Here is a 21,953-nt window from a genome sequence, read left to right as displayed (position 1 = left end):
ACACTCTTTAAATGTCTTTGCAAAAGGTTCATTTTTCTTGGAAATGTGGTATTATAAGTTGAACTAAATTAAGAAATTTTAAATTTTTAAATAGTTATTGCTTACTCCTTTCTACTGTGAGAATTCTAATTACATGAATATGTTTCTTGGTTTTTGACACAGTGAACTATTATGACTGATCTGTAAATTCTTTCTTCATTTTTATTTTGGACAGTTTTTATTGTTATATTCAGTTATGTTTGTAAATAATTCATTTTCAATTTGCAATCTATTAAAAAATTAAAAAAAAAATTAAGCATTAACTGCTCCTTTCAATAGACCAGCAGAAATCAGAAGTATGATTATCTGAGCTATGCTGTGTACACACACATATATTTTCTTTCTCTCTCTGTCCTTTCCCTCATCCCAGTTGTTCCTTCCCTTTGAACACTTTCTTTCCCTTTCACAACATCTACTGTCTGTTTCAGATTTTATTTACTATTCAGGTTCTTACACTAGGGAGACAATATGTTTACACATGTGGGTCTGACTTATTGCATCTGTGAATATGGTCTCTAGTTGCAGCCATTTACCTATAAAAACCTCGAGTTTAGTTTTCTTTATATCTGAGTAATAATACTCCGCTGTATAAAAGTATCACATCTGTGGCGGCATACATCTGTAATCCCGATACTTGGGAGGCTGAGGAAGGAGGATCGTTATTAGTTCAAGGTTATGCTTAACAGTATTTGGCTGTTAAGCGTTCCTCAAAATTAACATTAACTACATTGTTACTTGTAAATCTCACATTGGAGCTGTGTACCAGGCAGCTCTGCACCCTGTTTGGCTACAGAGGTACAACTCGAGCGGAAACTGTCTGGCTTCCTAGCGGAAACAGGCAAAAATGCAGGGGAATGCTGGTGCAGCAGACACCACGCAGTGGGGTTCAGACTTGAGGGTCAGGTTTGGCAAGCCCGAGGGGTCTCTGCCCTTACCTACCCACAGTATACCCTTTGGTTTCAGCCCTGGGAACTTGTGAGAAGACTCAACTCACATTCCATTCCGATTCCATAGACTTTCACTAGGTAGGCATCTGCCTTATGGAAGGTTCTATTCTAGGTGCTATAAATACAAAGATCAAAGATGTGGGATTTTCATTTGGCTATAGTACAGCTTGGGGAGATGGAAGAATACAGCCCACACCTCCAAATACAGAATCGCTGGCTGAAAGGGCAGCCAGCTGCAGCTTGAACCATGAAGGAGATGTTTCTGAATTTCCCAGAAAACAGCTTACTCAACATGGTTATCAGGTTTCTCCTTGGCTCTTTCCCGCGCATGTGTCAAGAAACTGAACCAGTAACACAGAATTTAGCCTATTTGATTGTTGGGAAACCCCAAAAATATCCCATGGGGATAAAAGACAAAGAGATATGCGAAGAGTCACAATTTGTGGTCCAATCCTGGACCAGATCTTCTGTTGTACTCTGGGGACACGGCACCCAGATCCTCTGAGGGATCCCTTATCCCTCTCCTTTCCACAGAGGCCCTCAGTGGAAATTCCCCAAGTTCTGCTGTTGGGCTGGAGATATCATTTGGTTGCAAGGAACCTTCGAGCCCCTGCCTTTCTATGGTACAGATGAGGAGGAACGGAAGCAGGAAAGAGAAGGGGAAATGAGGCCTGGGATGAGAAAGAGAAGAGGGGTGGTGAGATTCCTTGGGGACAGGGGTGTAAGTGTAGTGAACACACCAGGCACCACAGGCTTTCCCTTATTTACCAAACCCTGGAGAGTGCTGCACTTTTACCCCAAAGCCTCATTCTTTCACATGTCCTTCTGAGCTCTGCATATGACTCTCAGCTCCAGCAGTTACTTCCTCTAACCTGTGTGAGTTACTCAGCCTCAGGGAGCTTGGGTCTCATTACCTGTAAAATGGACATCGAGACCTGTGGGAAAGATTCAGAGAGCCCAAGTGTGCAAAGCTTTTCCTGTTCTATCTTCAACAAGAGGGAAGGGTGCTTCCATCCTTGAGTTTCTCTCCAGCTCTCAAAGGCCGGAGAGAAACTGAGGCTACTATCACGTTAACAATGTGAATTCAGGGCCAAGTCACCAGGGTTCTGAACTGTTCTGAGCCCTTACTGAGTCATGCCATGCGGCATGTGTGCTGCACACTCAACTCAGGTAGCTCGGTGTTTGAGAACTGACAGTTTTTTTGGAACTTGCAGGGTTCTGTTAGTGCCACACAGTCTGGGACTCTGGGCTGTGAGCCACCACCATTTTTATTTCTGTAGATAAAAAACAGGCAAAATCTAGGCAATAGTCAATGTGCATTTGCCAAGTTCTAGCACGTGATCAGCTTCCGCAGCACAGCCGTGGTAAGGCTGCACAAAGCAATGCAGAAAAGTCTAGGGAGAGTATAAGAAGCCTTCTCAGGGAAGGAAGCTGAAAACATATTTTCAGTGTGCCAATTTGCTTCAGCTTGGCAGGCAGTGATGCTTCTTGGGAAACTCATCAAAGATCCAGAGCACCACAGCAGGGAGGGGCTTACCAGGTGCACAACCCACAGCGTAGCTCTGTTCTGTGAAGCCTGTGGCACCTGGTGTGTGTTCACTACACTTACACCCCTGTCCACAAGGAGTCTCACCACCCCTCTTCTCTTTCTCATCCCTGGCCTCATTTCCCCTTTCCTTTCCTGCCTCTGTTCCTCCTCATCTGTACCCTAGAAAGGCAGGGGCTCGACAGTTCCTTGTAGCCAACTGCTATCTCCAGTCCAACGGCAAGACTTGGAGATGTAAAGTTTAGGTACAGCTGAAAAATCTTAGGAAAATCTCTCAGGGCAGAAATTTTTATCACCATTTTTCAGATGAAAAAACTGAGGTTCAGAAAATTTTGAGGGGGCTGGGGAGATGGCTTACTAGAATAAGCTCTTCCCAGGCAAGCACAAGGGCCTGAGTTCAAGCCCCGGTTCCTGAGTTCAAGCCCCAGTTCTGCCAAAAAATAAATAAATAAAAGAGTCCAATCTATAGTGAGACCCTGAACTTCCTGTAGACCCTTCCCTAAAATAAAAAAAAGACCAGCAGAAATCAGCAATGCCACTATAAAAAAAAACAACAAAACAAAAAAGAAAAGAAAAAAAAAAGAAAATTTTGATCACTTACCCAAGTTCTTACAGATAGCAAGTGTCAGGTCTGGATTTGAATTCAGTTTTTAATCCAGGAACTTTGTGTCTCATATCATTCTGCTTTTGCCTAGAAGCCTAAATTTCTAGGAAACAGACTTCACCTCCTCTCATTCACTTTGCTATGTATCCCTACTTAATGTTTCCCTGAAAACAGACACTAAAACCGCCAGGATACCTGAGGCAGCCTTAGGCAAGCTTGCGCCGGGCAGTACAGTGGGGTCTTGCCCTGGTTGTTACCACATTAGACCTCAGCAGAGAGAATACTGCATTTGCCACCTTGGTACAGCACAGCTCTGGCTCTGGCACCCGAGGGCTTGTCAGTGCCAGCCTCTGTGTGTACAGGCTGGCTAAAGACTTGCAAAGGGCAGCACAGAAGAACAGAGCGATGCTGTGGTTTGCACACCCGGTAAACCCCTCGCTGCTGCGGTGCTCTGGATCTTTGATGAAATTTCCCAAGATGCATCACTGCCTGCCAAGCTGAAGCAAATGAAACAGGAGGCTCTGCGGTGAGACTGCTGCCCAGGACCTGCGTTTGGACAGGGCAACTCCATGGCGCCCAGCCTTAATTTCCTCTGGTGAAAGTTCCTGGGAGTCTGGCTGGGTCCGCAGCCAGCCTCTCTGGATCACATCACACTGGATCATGTCTCATATAAGCTGTGAGCCCCGGGTGAAATAAGTTCTTTTTGGCAGAGGCAGAGTGGGAACTGGCACGTCTATCAGCAGATTAGCTGAAGGGTGAGAAGGAGCCAGACCTCACGGAGACCCAATTTCTTGCATCAGCACAGTGGTGATTTCCTGTTGGAACCACTGCAAGAGCCTTCCTGAGCAGATGATTCTGGAAGGTAAAAAACAGAAGACCAGTATTCATCATAGTTATATAAAAAACGTTAAATATCCCAATACAGAAATTCTTATCTAGATTTCTGCAAACTTTTACTGAACCAAGACAAGTATTCTTTTAAAATTAATACACACAGCCCAACAACTTGAACAACATGCTGACAGTCCATGAAGATCACTGCCAGGCAACTGATACTTGGTTTTTGTTTTTTTTTTTGTTGTTGTTGTTGTTTTTTGGCAGAACCGGGGATTGAACTCAGGCACTTGCGCTTGCCAGGGAAGCGCTTATTCCACTGAGCCATCTCCCTGGCCCCAATATTTGTTTTATGTTGTCAACAAGAGCAAGAGGTGGGGGAGGAAGGTCATGAAGTCCTGGAGATGTAAAGTTTAGTTTCCAATGAAATGACTGCTCTAAAATCTACAGTAAATATGATGTCAAATTCAAACTCGGTCTCTCTCTCTCTCTCTCCATTATATAGTTAAAAAAGGCAAATTCAACTTTCAAACTACCTATTTAGGGAATGAATATGTGTCCATATGGAGTAAATAAAAATTCAAAGAAACATGGAATTTAATAAGAAAAAAAGAATAGATTGTTGTGAAAGGTCAGAGGACTGAAGACTCAGTGGGGCTGCTTACAAGCGCAGGTAAACAAGAAAAGAAGAAGTGTATCAGATTTATATTTCTGAATGTCTCTTTTGATTATTTTACCCTGAGGTGGAAAGAAAGGACAGCTTCTGTGTTTTATTTATGTACTAAGAATGTTAAGAAAGAAAAGTACCAATATATTAGCAACCAATAAGGAAGCCTTTGGGTGCTGGATTATCAGTTTTGGTGATATCAACCTAGTCACCACAAATGAGTCAAAGAAGGCGATAGCCAATAAGCACATGAAAAAATGATCAACATGAGTAATCAAGAAAGTACGAATGAAGGCCACAGTCAGACACCACCTCACTTCCCTCAGAACGGCTAAAATTAAAGATGGAGACTGAGCCTATCAAGTGGTGGCAAGAATGGGGAGCAACTGGACCTCTTGTGCATTTCTTATGGGAATGCAAAATGCTACGGCCGCTGGAAAAACTTTGGCAATTTTTAAAATAAAGCCAGTGTACACTTAATATATGATGCAACAATGGATTTCTAGGTTTTTATATTCCTCGGACTGCTCTCCCACTTACAGCCGTGTCTGCAGAGACTTATATGTTAATGTGCAAGTCAGTTTTATTCATAGTAACAACAAACTATAAGCAACCCCACTCAGGTTAAACAAAACTTGATACACTTAAAATACACGTTACTACTCAACAACAAGGTGGAATAAACTACTGATACACCCAGTATCATAAATGAATCTCAAAAGAGCCAGGTTTAAAAGAACACGTATTATGATTCCACTCACATGGTATTCTAAAGACCAACTTACCTATAGTACTGTAATGTGAGGTCCATTTATATCTGTGAAGTTTTGCAACTGGAATGTTCCTAAGTCAGGGGCTTACTGCAATAGTAAGCACATTGGGGGTCACCAGGATGGGGTCCAGGTGTCAGCCAGGGATACAGGGAACTTGTGGAATGGAGCACATGTTCTGCATCTTGATTGTGGTACAGATTATATTTGTTAATATGGCAGAACTCAACAGATGATACAATTAAAATGTGTAATTTTCTATGTGTAACTTACATCTTGATAAATTTAATATAAAAAGGAAAAGAAGTGCTCTTTGTAACGAATGGATTTTAGGGACAATAAGAGAAAACACTCACTTCCAAGAGAAGTCCCCGAGGTGGTAGGGCAACAAGGATCCCCAAATCTACTATTAAATGATTAAAGCTGAGTCACAAGCTGTGTACTGTGGTACACTTTCTGGTCCTGACTTAGACAGCAAACTCAAGTTGGGACCTAGCTATGTGTGGTCACTGCATTGTCCAAGGGTTCTGTATCAACTGGAAAGAAGTCCTACCCCCAAAGGATGCCCACCTTGGGACTGGGTGGGAAGTCAGACGTGCAGTTATTGTTTCTGCACCACAGCAACTTACTTTGTAAGGAAACTGGATGCTGATAAGCACTTTGTAAAACAGGCTTGGTGAAACCCACACAAGCTTTCCCCCTCATTCTCAGCCTCCTCTAGCCATTTCTGGGAAACAAATGGTATAGTCCATTGGGGGGGGGATTAACTGTTCAACAGAATGGTAATCTCAACTAAATTGTTAAGAAATGCAAATAACAGTTCTGTAGCAATGAAAAGCTGCATCTTTTATCCAAATAGAAGAGGAAATTCTGAGTGAACAATAACTTGTGGAGAAATCACCACCACCACATGCAAGAGAATTCTTCCTGGGTAGAACAAGGCACCTGCCTGGGCCCTTCTCATGAATTTATCTTACCAAACCAAACTCTCTACCCAAAGCCAATCTTAAATTCCCACTTTCTCTTCCAGTGTACTATTCCCCAAGTTTCTCACACATGCATTCCATGGGAGATACTTGTCCTTGGATAAGTTAGCAATTATACACATTTCCAAAAAAAATCTTTCTTAACTAAGTTTTTCCATTGTTAGCTACCTTAAGTATCTCTTTTTATTTTAGAAAAATGGAAACAGAGAATTAGTCCCTAAGAACAAGTTGGTTCCAAATATATTGTCTCTCAATGCTGCATGGGTCAGGGCTAGAAATCAGGCACAGGACACTACTCTCCACACTCACTAGGAAATTTATCAAGTTATTATTTCAGTTTTTTCCCTGATCAATGAAAACTATCATTTTCTTACTCTAGCTCAGTAACTAAAGGTTTCATTGAGTTATTAGATAGGTGTAAGGCTGCCCCTGGCATTGCCTCAGACTCATCTCCTCAGGTCTGGTGTCTGCCTGACTACATTTCCCAGCATGCCCTACTCTCCCGGACTTTCTGTTTCCTCTCTCTGTTTCTTCCTCTTTGTGTGCTCTTGCCATGTCAAAGCATAAGCAAGGTTGAAATGACTTCTAGATTTCTCTTCAAGGAACATGCATTTTTGTTGAGCTGCTTCATTTACTTTTACAAATGTTAACTGTGTACCTTCGCGAGACCAAAGTCAACAATGCGTGGCCCTTGCCTTCACTTTGCTGAAGACCTTACAGTGAGTTGGGTGAAAAGACAAAAAGCAGTGCCTTAACGTTCTGAGGTGTGCCAGAACACAACTGTTTAGGTGGGTATGTTACTGGCAATCATAGGTACTTAGAAACATGTAAAATAGAAGTCAAACATGGCTGCACTGCCATGGCTGGCCAAAATCACCATTGTCCTTCTTCTGGTTTCTCTAAAGGGGAGTCCCTATTAGGACTGCTAAGATGTTATGAACAGGGTGAAGGCTGTTTCACTCAATCTGTACAGCAATCACAAGTTGGCACAGTATTGCTCTTTTAGTGTTAACCTCCCCTTGCTCTGAATGTCAGCAGCTATTAGCTGTTAATGTCGGGAGCCCTCCTTGCTAAGATTAAGCAGCTACTGACAAACCTTAAGAGTTCTTCTAGCCCTACAGATGGAAGCTCCTGGAAATTCTTTATTGCTGTCATTACCTAGCTGTTAACTGCCTTTAGTATTACCCATTTAAGCTACTGGCTTATGCACAGTATCAGAATTTGTTTCATTAGGGGTAGACGAAGGGTGGACCGCACTGAGAAGGGCTACAGATGAATAGTCAGTCATTCAGAGGCAGAATCCTCTGGAATAGGTCCAACAACAAAGCTTGTTTCAGCTAAAGTGATTATCTCTGAGTAGCCATTCAGCACCTGATGGAGCTGTGGCTGGCTAAATGATATTTGGGGCAACTTCAAAATACAAATTAAAAGTACCATTTAAGAAGCATCAGGCCTGCCTCTTCTGTCTCAGTTGGGAAGGTTTTATGACAAGGCTTCCATCACTTCGACCAGGGTTTGTCTGAGAAAGAGCTCCATGAGTGGTCATAAGTATAGGTGCTTTTAGGTAGGGAAAAAAAATACTAAGCCAAACAGCAGGAGTCCCAGGCTTGCCAATCAATCACTCTGTCTGGAATGTGATATGTTTATACTCCCAACAATTTTAAAATTTAGAAACCTAATTCATTATTGAGAAAAATTATCAATGACAGATACATAACTATGTTCTCTGGCAGAGCCTTAATTGGATGGGCCCTTGAAGCTAGGCAAACAGGCCCTACCATGTAGGGCATGGAATTCATCTAATAACCAATATTGACTGTCATGATTTTTTACAGGCCCTAGTCATAAAGGTAGTGATTTTACAGTCAAGTCACAAGTTCAGATGTTTATATTACTCTTTGAGATTTATTTTATTTCTAGGAGTTCAGGATCCTTTGCAGTTGTAATCAAACATTTACTGTGCTAATACCGTAGGACTATCTGGGGGGTGATTCCAATTTTGCAGAAGCCTGAAGCTTACACAATTTGGGGAATCTTTAGAAAAAATGATGCAAATATACAAATATAAAATTGGGGTTCAAAATGACTATTTAGAATGGAAATGACATTATAAATTATAAAACTAAAAATTATAAACATTACAATTATCACAAAATCCAGAAAATATATTAACTGTGTAGCAGCCCTGTATTTTCCTTAGCATTTTGCCACATAGTCTTTGTGTACTTTATCAAATGGTATTAATTATTATTATTATTATTATTTTGGCAGAACCGGGGATTGAACTCAGATGCTTGTGTTTGCCAGTCAAGTGCTTATCCTACTGAGCCATCTCCCCGGCCCCCAGATGGCATTAATTATTTAATGTCATTTTGTATTGAGATGACAGATGATGAAATACTGGTTTTTGCTCTGGCACAATTCAGTTATATTTGTATTTCATTATGGATGCTTTGGTAAATATCCTCTCAGTCTTACTTCTCTGTGGCATACAGTAACTTCCTTAGGAGCCCTTCTTCAAAGTGAGCCCTTGGAGAACTTCAGGTCTTTGAGCACAATGGGCTGGGCCAGGATGACCCTACTGCCACAGCTGGTCCAGCTCCTCCCGGCCCCTGCACTTCCAGTGTCCATCCCACTTCACTTCCTGCTGTGGGTAGGCCCCAGTAAGTTTCGAACCTTGAGTGAGGACTGAGTAAGGCATAGGTAACATCTTGTTTATGTCCTCTTTGGTAGCCAGAGACATGGCTGAAGTTTAATAAGGGTTCTCAGGAACAAGCTGTTATTGGGATTAGCTAAAGTGGAAGTTGGAACCTGCCTACTGACCATCTTTATCACCAAATTAGCCTAGAATTTCTCATAAGATAGAACTGGATGGCCTCCAAATCTTCATCCTACTGCTGGCGGTATATTTGAGGGGAGATTAAAAAGAAAGAAGTAAAATGTTCTTATTCATAAAAGATGTGATTATGAATAAAATCAAACGGAATCTATAGCAAAACTGGTAGAAATAATGAGTGAAGTTAAAGAGGTCACAGGATGCAGGACCAATGTACAGGACTGGGGATGTGGCTCAGTGGCAGAGCCCTTGCCTTATGTGCATGAGGCTCTGGGTTCGATCCTCAGTACCACATACACACACAAAAATACAAAAATCAATTGAATTTCCATATAAAAAATTCAGAAACTGTAAAGAAAACAGTGTTCAAATATGAAATAACTTGGTGTAAAGTTAACATACAAAATAAAAAATCCACGCTGCAAACTTAAAAACATTGTTGTGAGAAATTAAAGGCATAAACAGAGGTAAATTATATTAATAGTTTGAAGACTTAATATTGTTGTCAATGCTTTTCATATTGGTCAGTACAATGCCAATCAAAATTTCAGCCACTTTTTTTTTGGTATGGTGGGGCAAAAATAAAAACTGATTATAAAACTCATATGGAAAAGCAAAACATCTATAATAGCCAAAACAAATTTAAAAAACAAAGTTGAGGAGAACATACTCTTTAAGTGAAATAAATCAGACCTGCATATGCAAACATCATCTTGTCTCCTTAGTGTGAGAACCTGAGAGAGAAAAATGGAATCTGAAGGATACAGTAGACACTGCTAAGAGTGAACTTATTCAAAAGGAAAAAGTTACTGAGTTGAAGAGAAGGACAGGAAAGGGAGTGGGGAAAAAGAGATATAGCTATGTATGTATGTATGCAGGATGGTTTGCACAACAGTACTGTGCATTTCTGCTGGTTTATGGAAAGAAGCGGTGCTTTAATTTGTTTTGCCTCCTGTTTTCAATTGTTTGCGCTTTTTCTCTTCTTAATTATCTATACATTTCTTTCTGTTTTTCTTTCTTCTTCCAATTTTACATGCATATATCTGGTAATATGAATAACTGGTTGGAAGACAACATTATGTTCCAGCATGGGGCTTTTTTGTGTGTTTGTGTGTGCAGGGTCTCACTACACAGCCTAGAGTCATAGTGATCCTCCTTAGTGCTGGGATTACAGGCACACACCACCACTTTCGGACTCCATCACCAGCTCAGCGTCCCTGGGGGAAGGGCCAGTACAGCATGCAGAGCCAGGAATTGAACCCTGATACCTGTGCTTATCTAAGCAAGCGCTTAGTAAGCTGAGCTATACCGCCAGCCCAAGACAACATTATGTATTACAACAAATACTATGAAATTCATATTACTTTATTAAATGAAATTCTGCATCACTTGTTATTTTTTTGTTTTAATTCTAATTTTTACTTTCTTTAAAAAATAAAAAAGACAAAAAAAAAGAAAAAAGAAAACAAAGTTGCACAATTGACACTACCTTATTTTAAAACTATGATAACAATATGGTACTGGCATGAAGGTTAGTAAATAGATCAATGCAAAATCATAGAAAGCTGAAATTCTTTCATCCATCTATGTATCTATCTACCTGACTTTTTTCAAGGCACAAAGGTGATCCAGAGAAGAATCAGGAGTTTGTTCAAGGGCCGGCCAGATAGCTCAGCAGATTAAAGCATCTGCTTAAACAGGTGCAGTGACCAGAGTTCAATCCCTGGCATGTCGTGCTAGCCCCACCCCTAGGGTGTGCTGACTTGGTGTCTGAGACTGGGCATAGTGATGCACACTTATCATCCCAGTGCTTGGGAGGCTGAAAACAGGAGGATCACTATGAGTCTGATTTGTGTAGTGAGACCCTGCATTCAATACATTTTTAAAAAATGAATTTGTTCAACAAATGGTGCTAGAATAATCACTTACCCAAATGACACAACAAATGAGCTTAAAGCTATACCTCAAAGTCTATGTAAAAGCCCCAATGATCCCATTTAAATTGTGGGCAAAAATACATATAGGCACTTCACTATCAAAGTATACAAATATGTACAATGAAATAATGCTGAACATCACCTGTCATTAGGGAAATACAAATTAAACTCCAATCCAATATCACTACAGGCCTAATGCAGTGGCTAAAATTTACAACAATAATTACACCAAGTGTCGTTAAGAAGGTTGAACATGTGGGACTTCATACTCTATTGGTAAAAATTTAAAATGGCAGCACCACTTTGGAAAGACTGAGTCTTTAAAATGATAGACATACATTAACCATCCTTTCTACTTTGGGTATTTATCCAAGATAAATGAAAAACATATATATCCATTCAAACACTTTATATATGAATGTTCACACAAGATTTATTTGTAATAATCAAATACTATAAACAGCCCATATGTCCATCAATAGGGGAATTTGGAAAGGAACCACGATATATCCATGGAATAAAATACAACTCTGAAATAAAAAGGGATGAATTGTAAGTACATGCTACAATGTAGATGTACTGAAAAATAATTAGCCTAATGAAAAAGTCAGAAAAGAATACATAATGTACAATTCTATCTGTATAAAATTCTAGAAATATAAATTATTGTAACAAAAATCAGATCAGTGGTTGCTTGGAGTGGAGGTACAAAGAAAGAGAGGAGAGACATAAACAGGCATGAACAACTTTTTTTATGCCATGAAAGATTTATCTTAACCAAGAATACATACAAGTGTAAAAATTTACCACACTGTATACTTTAAATATGCTTAATTTCTTATAGGTCAATTATACCTCTGTAAAACTATTGTAAAGCTCAGCCTTAATTTTGGTTTTAAGTGCCTAAACCACATTTTGGTTGAACAGCTCCCAAATCATAGGACTTCAGACAGTAGCTTTACTTGCCCCTAAAATGTACTTTATCCTTGTGAAATAAAGCTTGTCTTATTAACTGCACAATTAATAGGTCATAAAATCCACAAGGAGGTTCTCCCTACATATACAGACAAGTTTTCAATTAAAATTAGGCTTCATGACCACATTTCCTTATCTTGATTGGGGGAGGAGAGTTTGGGTATATGAGAAGGATTTAATATAAGAAAATAGACAAAGCATGGGAGTATAAAAAAACCCCACAAAAACCCAAACCAAAACAACAAACAAATACAAGGTTTTTCTTTACCTTTATTTGCTAGGTTTCTTTTCTTTTTCCTTAAGATATCTCTCTACTTTTTAAAGATTCCCCTTCCTTTCCTGTCCTTTCTGCTGTCTTGCTCTCCATCCACCTTCTTCTATTCCTTGTGTCCCCCTGTCCCCCATATGCTGACAAGACTGTACAGGGCCCAGACCACAGCACGGACTCTGGAGCAGCCTACCCAGCTTCATATTTCTTTCTGTGGTAGGGGTGAACTTTAACATCTTATGTTTTAGTCCCCCTTCCTGTAAATAGGGTAAAATCAAACATACCTTCCCCATAGGGTTGATATAAGGATCAAATAAATTGCATGGTTACCCTTCTCAGAGCCCCCACAGTGTACCAGGTACATTAGGCACCAATCATTTGAATGCAAATAGCCTTATGCTCAAAGTAGTATGCAGAAGACCTGAGATTTTAAGACCTGGAACCTAGCTGGGAGCAGCCAGTATAATTCTCTGATGTTGGTGGCGTTATCTGTACATCAGTTTAAATTGCTCATTGGTAAGATGAGAAGTTCTTCAGAAGACTGAAGAATACTTTATTTATGGTCCTTTCCAATTTTGCCACTGCTTTCTGTAATTAAAAAATACAAAAGGTATTATAACACGGGAAGCTTTGGATAGCTTATAAATCCGATTAAAAAATGGCATAAATTGTTATGTTATAATGAAGGCCATTTGTTATTTAGCAAGAAAGAGAGCTAACAGTGCAATCACATGGACATGACAAGCCTTAAGCTTTTAGTGGAACATTAAGTTACTTCTTTAATGTTTTATGAGAAATTGCAAAAAGACTTGATTCTTCTCTTCTGAAGTTGAGCACCTCTGAAGTTCTGGTTCTGAACTCCCCATTTCCAAAGTTGTGCATGATGTTCTTTGCGAGGTTAGCAGTTGGTGTACTTCATCTGTGAATGAAAGGTGTACCCATGGCTTGGCCTTAGTGGCCCAACAGGAGAAATCCACATTTCAGCAACATTCTTCAGGTATTCTGTCTCCTTCAATGTCAAGCACCCTAGGTGATGAATAAGCAACCATAGAAAATTAGAGTACATATGGCTCACTTTGTGTGAAATTCCCTGTGACCCACCAAGTCACTTATAATCACACTTGTCAGAATAACTTCAGATTTCTCTATACAGATGCTACCTAAAAGGCCAGAAAGGCATGTCACAATATATTTTAACCCCTAAAAATATAACTTCTAACTTAGATTATTATACCCCGCAAAGATGTCCTTCAAAATAGAGAAAGACCTTTCAGGATAACTATAAACTAAAGGAATTCATAACGAGTAAGCTATCATTGCATATGATACTTAAAGGAATCCAATGCACAGAAGGGGGAAGGTAGATTAGAAAAATTAGAAAAATAACACAATGATAGAAGTAGAACAGATCTTTCTATAATTTTGCATATAACCAGTTTTAATTTTCCAATTAAAAGACATGTACTCACAGACTGGATTTTAAAAAGGACCCAACTTTGCTGTCTCTTGGAAACAGAATTCACTAGCAAAGTCATACACAGACTAAGGTGAAAGGATGGAAAACAATAGTCTGTACAATGAAACCTGAAAACAATCAGGAGTAGCTGTATTCATATATGACAAAGCAGACTTCAGGACAATATAATCAGATAAGAGAAAAAAAGGCCACCACGTATTGGTAAAGAGAACAATCCACCAAGAAGATATGACAATTGTAAATACAAATTCACTTAACACTGGCCTACCCAATTTTATAAAATAAACACTACTGAACATAAAGTGCACATAGGTCCCAGTACAAAAATAGTAAGTAACTTCAATACTCTATTCTCACCAATAGATAGGTCACCCAGACAGAAAAGTCAGCAACAAAGTTAAAATATATCATACAATTAATGGATTTAACAGATATCTACACCATTTTCATCCAAAACTATGAAACATATATTACTCTCAATGTTCTCCAAAATAGATCATATTTTAAGCCATCAAGAAAGTCTTAAAAATAAAAAAAGAATTTCCTGCACCTTATCAGATCATAATGGAATAAAGCTAGAAATCAACAAGAGAAATTATACAGACAATTCACTTTTTTGGAACAATTCACTTTTGAATAACCAGTGTTATTGAAGAAATCTGGGGTGGGGGTGAAAAGATTCCTAAAATTAAATGGAAAAAGAAACACAACACACCAAAATCCCTGAAATGTAGAAAAGGCAGTTTAAGAAAGCTACAGCTGTGAGTACTGACATCAAAAAACTCGAGAGATCTTCAATAAATAACATAATGGTGCATCTCAAGGTTTTACACAGATAAGAACAAACAAAAACCAAACTCAAGGAGAGAAATAATGAAGATTACAGCTGAAATTAGTGAAATATAGATTGACAGAACAATGTACAAATCAATGAAGAGTTGGTTCTTTGAAAAATAAATAAGATTGATATAAACTTAGCAAAATTATCCAAAAGAAAGAAGATCCAAATCAATACAACTAGAGATGAAAAAAGGGAATGCTCCAAATGACACCACTGAAAACCAGAGGATTAACAAACCTCTGAAAACCTATATTCTCACAGGAGAATTTTTAAATTTTTATTAATTTTATTGAGAAACAAATAGCAATGAGATAGTTTCAAAATCGATTAACAGAACAGTTTCAATAATTAATATATTATATATTGTGGTCTTTGTAGTGGTTATTCATAGTACATGATGCAGACATGAAATCCTGTCCACAAACACTATTAGTACAAATCTTTTTTCTTATTCAATTAAGAAAAAGTAGCTGTATATCTATCCTATTTTGTATATACAGATACAAAATGGTCCTTTATTTGTATCCCCTCTATTTGTTTAGTTTTGTCAGAGATGGGTATTCCATTGTCATTTAAATATTGTAGGTGCGTGAATTCAGCAAAATAATCCAATATAGTCCAGTAGTCCATAATGGTAGTAGGTTATCCATAGAACTGGCAATGTCAAAAGTTGTTGACTTGAGCCTTTTGCAGCTCAGCATATTAATATGGCTTTACTTTTTATACCTCATTTTTATACTTTTCTACTGGACTGTTAAGACCAAGATAAAGCAAGACCTATATAGCAAGAAATGTAACTTTTGTATCTGACAAGGTCAGTCAAATCCCCTCAGGATTTACCCTGAATCCCTGTACCGCAGTTTGTAGATCCTTTGTCAGTGTCAGCCATGCGGATGGGTCATGGCCATTGTTTGACCAATTTGCTCTCTGAGAAGTTTTTTTTTTTTTTTTTTTTTTTTTTTTTTTTTGCGAGGTGGCTACTTCAGGCTGCCTTAAGGGCAGGTCTGGTACAGCTTCTGGAGTACCGCAGTCCTATGTGCCTCCCTGTGTTTACCCAAGTGGCACTTTAAACCACTGAGCTATCCAGCAAAGCCCCCTCACAGGACAATTTAAAAGAAATGGATATATTTCTATACACATATGATCTACCATATGGAATTAAGAAGGATTTAAAAAAAACCAAAATGATCAATAACCAGCAGTGACATATAAAGCAATTATAAAAAGTTTCTAAAAAAGAACAGCCCAGGACCAGACAAGTTCACTGCTGAATTTTATCAGACTTTTATTTATTATTATTATCATTTTTAATGTATATGGTTGTTACAGAGTTTCACTACACAGCTTGGACTTACAGTGATCTTCCTGTGTTCTGCCTCCTCAGTGCTGGGATTACAGGCCTATGCCACTAGTAATGCCTAGACTCTGCGGCCAGCTCAGCCTGCCCTGGGGACGGGGCTGGCACTGCATGTGGTGCCAGAGATCAAACCATGGTCCCTGTACTTGCTAAGCTTACCTAAGGGGGCGCTTTAGTCTGCTGAGCTATCTCGCTGGCCCCTTTATCAGACTTTTAAAGCAGAATTAACATCACTGCTCAAGTTATTCCATGAAACAGAAAGAGAAGGAATGCTTCCAAACTCATGCTGTGAGGCCAGTATCACCCTGATATCCAAACTGCAGAAGGGCAAAACAAAGAAAGAATAACTATACACACATACCCTTTATGAGCACAGAAGCAAAAGTGTATATAAGGACCAAAGATGTATATATGAAATAGGAAGAGAATGCTCAAATGGGAAAATGAGCTAGGGAGGAATAAAGAGGAAGGAAGGAAGTGGAAAGAAAAAAAGGAGAAAGGAAGGAAAAAAATGAAAACAAAGATGTGTAAATAGGGAGGGGACGAGGAGTGAAATATAGGGTAGGGGAATGGGAAAAAATAATTAAGCACAAATTCCCTATGATGAATGTAATCATTCTGTACATCTAAAATGTATCAATAAAATTAATTTTAAAAATAAAAAGGTCATCTTTCTTAAATAATTCCTGCTATACAAATTCTTAATAAAATACAAACCAAATTCAATATACACACCATGATCAAGTTCATTTCACTGCAGGGATGCAAGGATGGTTCAACACAAACAAATCAATTGTTACATCACATAAATAGAGCTAAGGATAAAGATCACATGATTGTTTCAATTGATGGAAAAAAAGCTTTTGACAAAATTCAACATCCTTTCATGATAAAAGCCCCAAAGAAACTGGATAGAAGGAACATATTCTCAATATAGTAAAAGCCAAGGGCTGAGGATATAGCTCAGAAGCACAGAACCTGCCTGGCAACCACAAGGCCCCGAGTTCGGTTCCTGGTACCAAAAAACAAAACAAAACAAAACAAAAAAACCCCAATAAAAGTCATAATATGACAAAGCACAATCAATACCATTCTTTCTTTTTTTATATATTTAGGTTAGGGTCTAAAGGATCTACAGGGTCTCACTATACAGATCAGACTTGTAGTGATTCTCCTGTTTTCAGTCTCCCAAGTGTAAGGATTACAGGTGCGTACCACCATGCCCAATCTCAATCTCTGTCTCAGCGCACCCTGGGGTCAGGGCTGGCACAGCACACTGGGGATTGAACCCCGGTCCCTGTGCTTTGCCTAAGCAGGCACTTTAGTCTGCTGAGCTATCTGGCCAGCCCTGTCAGTACCATTCTAAATGAGGAAAAAATAAAAGAATTTCCTCTCAAATCTGAAATGAGGCAAGTGTTTCCACTCCCACCACTCCTATTCAATATAGTACTTAAAATTTTGGCTTGAACAAGAAGGCAAGAGAAGACATAAAATGAACAGGGAGGAAAGAAAGAAGTAAAATTATTTTTGTTTGCAGATGATATGATCCTAAAATTAAAAGACTGTAAAGATTCCACCAAAAGATTTTAAGAGTTATTAAATGAATTAAGCAACATAGCAGGATATAAAATCAGCACTAAAAATCAATAATTTTTGTATACACTAACAATGGATTAGCTGAGAAAGAAATCAGAAAAATAATCCCATTTGCAATTAAAAAATCTATGAATCAATCTAATCAAGGAAGCAAGGGACCTCTACAATAAAAATATTACAACATGGAAATAAAAGAAATTGAACAACACACTAGAAGATGGACGAACTACCATGATCATGGATTGGAAGAACTGATATTGCTCAAATGGCCTTCTGAACAAAAGGAATCTACAGATTCAATGTAATCTTCATTTAAATATCAAATCAAAATTTTCACAGAACTAGGAAAAAAGCAATCCTAAACTTCATATAGAAACACAAAATACCCAGAATAGCCAAATAAATCCAAAGCAAAAGTGGCAAGGCTCCAAGTATCCTAATACTCAATTTCAAATTATACTACAAAGCCATAGTAACAAAAAGCATGGAACTGACACAAAAATAGACACATAGACCAGTGGAAAGAAACAGAGGGTACAGAAAGAAATGCCTACAACTAGAGCTAACTCTGGACAAGGGACTCAAAAATGCATTGGAGAAAAGACAGCCTCTAGGGGAAAACTGGATATCCATAAATAGAAGATTGAAATGAGAGCCTTACATTTTACCATGTCTAAAAATCAATTTCAAAATGGATATTAGGCCTAGATATAAGACCTGAAACTCTAAAACTGCTGGAAAAAAACAGAGAGGAGACACTTGAAGTCATAGGCATAGGCAAAGATCTCCTGAATAGGACTCCAGTCATACAGGAAATAATATCAAGCAAGAATCAACAAACAGGATATCAAATTCAAAAATTTCTACACCACACGTAAAATAACTAACAGAATGAAAAGCAACCTACAAAAGAGGAGAACATCTTTGCTAGCCACTCTTTCGACACAGGATTAACAGCTAGAATATATAAAGAACTAAAAACAATCAAAACAATCAAACAGCCAGTCAATACATAAAAAGGGAACTGAACTGACACTTCTCAAGAGAAGTACAAGAGGCCAATAAGTATATGAAAAACAAGTTCAACATCTTTAGCCTCTAGGGAGCTCCAAATCAAAACTACATTGAAATTTCATTTCATCCAGTTACAATGGCCAGTGAGGACACACACACACACACACACACACACACACACACACACACACACACAAATGCTGGGGAGAATTTAGGGGAGAAGGATCCATTCTATTCTGCTGGTAGGAATGTAAATTAGTACAGCCACTAGGTAGTCAATGGAGGCTCCTCAACAAACTAAAAAGAGAGCCACCATTTGATGCAACTATATCACTCCTTGGTAAATACTTGAAGGAATTATGGTCAGTTTACTATAGGGATACTAGCATATGGGTGAGTACTGCAGCACAATTTATAATAGTCGAGATATGGAAGGCAGCCTACGTGGCTAGCAATAAATAAATGGAAAAGAAACGTGGTATACATGCCTAGTGTTATCCAGCTGTAAAAAACAAAATTTTGCCATTTGCAGGAAAATGGATGGATCTTGAGATCACCATGTTGACTAATAAGTCCTGCATGTTTTCCCAAATATATGAAATCTAAAAATGGTGATATGCAAGTAGAATGGAGACTATTCTCCTTTAACAGAAGAAGGGAATGAGTGGGAGGAGAACTGGAGTATGGGGGAGGGTCATAGTGGATGGACGTGATCCAAATGTATGCACCGAAGTCCAGTGTTTGATAAAATTAGTAATACTTATAAGAAATAAAAAAATTAAATAAAATCTGGAAATACAGGAAATAAGACACAGCTTCCCAGAAATATAAACTATTTTCATTTTACTCTATTTCCTACTGCTTTTCTGTATAGATTTCCATATGGCTGAAATTATATACACGTACTATTTCGTTATATTCTTAAAATGCTCTCTACATTTCCCCATATCACTTCTATAACTATTTTTGATGTCAAAATATTATGTCACAGTTAAATTCTAATGTGATAAATTGTGTATCGTTGAATATAGTGTCATGTTCCTATAGACATTTAAGCACAAATGTTTGCATTTTCTCTTTATTTCCATGAAACATAGAATTATAAGATTAAGGTTTACATGTTTTTAAGACCTTAGATATATTTTACTGAAGTTGTGCAAAAATATCTTCCCCTTAACAGTATATGAGAATATTTCATCTTATGGCAATGTCACCAATATACAATGCTTTCTAAATGAAGAGGAAAATGTAAATTTGAAAGTAAAACTGGTTTGCAATTTTACTCACATTTATTCAAATACTAAGTATGTTTATCCTTTTTTTCTACCAATAACTCTGTTTACTGTTTTCATCCAATTGATTAAATTATTAGGTTTTTTTTGTGGAACTGGGGATTAAACTCAGGCTCTTGTGCTTGCCAGCAAGTGCTTATTCTACTGAGCCATCTCCCCAGCCTCAGCCTCAGCCTAAATTATTAGATTTTATGGTCCCCATTAAAACAACAAAATGTTCACTAGAGTTGACTTTATTGGTTGATTTAAATGTCTTAAATATTCTGAAAGCTATAGTTTATTGATAGAAAAAATAAAGCATGTGTTTATAAACCAACATGTACAGACATTAAATGTTCTCCAAATAATATTATTTGTTTTGTTGTGCTATTAGTGGAAGGCATTTCACAGAAATATGGTTTTACCTTTAAGCCTAAATACATTACCTTACAACAAAAGGAAAACAGAATGAAAAAAACACAACTGAGTACTTAAATTTTAGAAGACCAGATCAGATTTGCTGAAAAGTATTCTTTTATTTACCTCTTCAAGGACTTGATTATTGCTTTCACCTCTGTCTGTGCCTCTTTATCCTAGAAAGAAAACAAATGCATAGTGAAATCTCATGTATTTATCCTGTAGTCTAGGTGTTTTGAAATGGATTATGATTGAGTACAGGTATATTTTTCAAAGGTCGCTCAAAGAAACAGTGGTTTTAAGACAAAGCAGGATTCAGATTTATGAGAACTTGGGCGATGTGGAGCGCTCTCTCTGCACTCTTCTCCACAGACTTGGAATGGCGGGATTTGGGGAGGAGAAAGCCTTTCACATAGACTGCCACAATGAAAACACCAGCATCTTAATATTACTCTTTTTCTCTTCAACTATTAGATGACGGATTGGTAGCTCCTGCAGCAGAACATCGAAGATTTTGAAAAAATTGAAGATTCTACTGTAAGGATCCAATTTCATTACTGACTTTATCCAAGTACCTTATCCTAAAGATTACTATAAGTGTGCTTGTCATAGAAAGGTGATTAATACCACTTCAAAAGAATACAGTATTTTAAAAATAGTTTTCCAAGATCATCATGTCCATCACTATATACACAGTATCATACAATTTTTAATATATATTTCAAGCTTTCTCTGTACACTCAAGGCCAACAAACCTTAAAGCTGCCTCCAGTTAAATATTTCCAGTCCACTGATAAGATCACTATTTCATTTAGCAATCATTTTATACTGCCTTTGACATAAGAATTCTTTTTATTTTATTTTATTTTTATTTTTTTTTCAGATCTGTGGATTTTCTTTGTTTTAACGAATAGAACAAATTCTGAAAACCATACATATGGATATAAATTCGAAACTGTTTCATCCAACTGCCTTTCCAAAATATCATTCCTAGTATTGATCATGTGTAAAAATTTGTTAGATCTAAAACATAGGTACAAGAAGGGAATTCTCAACTTTTAGACCATGGTACTAAGTACAATCTTAGATAATTTTTCATTTTGCAGTTAACTTACAAAAATAGCTTCCCTAGCATAGGTTTTACTTACGGTCCACCCAGATCCTCTTTATCATATCGTACATCCTCATCCCTCAGGTGAATAGTGAGCTGAAGAAGGGTTTCAGTTCTCCAAAGAATTGAACTTGGCCAAAAGGAATGGCTTCCTGATAGGTGCTTTGAATTATCCCCTGCCCTGCCCCACGGGCGTAAGTGATGCAAACTGTAATTAGGTAGAGGAGTTAGAGGTCCAGCCCCTTCCTTCATAGTAGGACTGACTGGCTAGCAGTGTTCTCCCAGCTTTTTGCATGGGTGGGATCCGACTGAAGTTGCTTTCATTTTTTTCCCATTATTCTGTGCTTACTTTCCATTCATTCTGAGAACAGTTCCACAGAAAAACATCTGAAACACTCTTCCCATCTCAGGCTGTGTTCTGTGGACTTCAGGTACAGATACGTTATTCCCCATGCTTTTT

The 21,953-nt window shown here is 38.1% G+C and overlaps 1 protein-coding gene across 1 annotated transcript in view; it reads right to left on the bottom strand.

Moving 5' to 3' along the window:
* Positions 1 to 12,472: 12,472 nt before the first annotated feature.
* The window catches only part of LOC101591991 (regulator of microtubule dynamics protein 2), a 128,352-nt gene continuing 118,871 nt past the window's right edge, over positions 12,473 to 21,953 (bottom strand). Inside the window, exons 11-12 of the mRNA XM_004627620.2 lie at positions 20,509 to 20,558; positions 12,473 to 13,435 (exon numbers count right to left, since the gene is read on the bottom strand). Of these exons, the coding sequence (XP_004627677.2) occupies positions 13,390 to 13,435; positions 20,509 to 20,558 (96 nt within the window). The 3' untranslated portion in view covers positions 12,473 to 13,389. The remainder of the gene's footprint in view (positions 13,436 to 20,508; positions 20,559 to 21,953) is intronic.

This window comes from Octodon degus, unplaced genomic scaffold (assembly GCF_000260255.1).
Source record: "Octodon degus isolate 3935 unplaced genomic scaffold, OctDeg1.0 scaffold00020, whole genome shotgun sequence".
NCBI classification, from domain to species: Eukaryota; Metazoa; Chordata; class Mammalia; order Rodentia; family Octodontidae; genus Octodon; species Octodon degus.
Note: the sequence above shows the minus strand (reverse complement) of the source record. Positions and strands in the feature narration are given on the sequence as shown.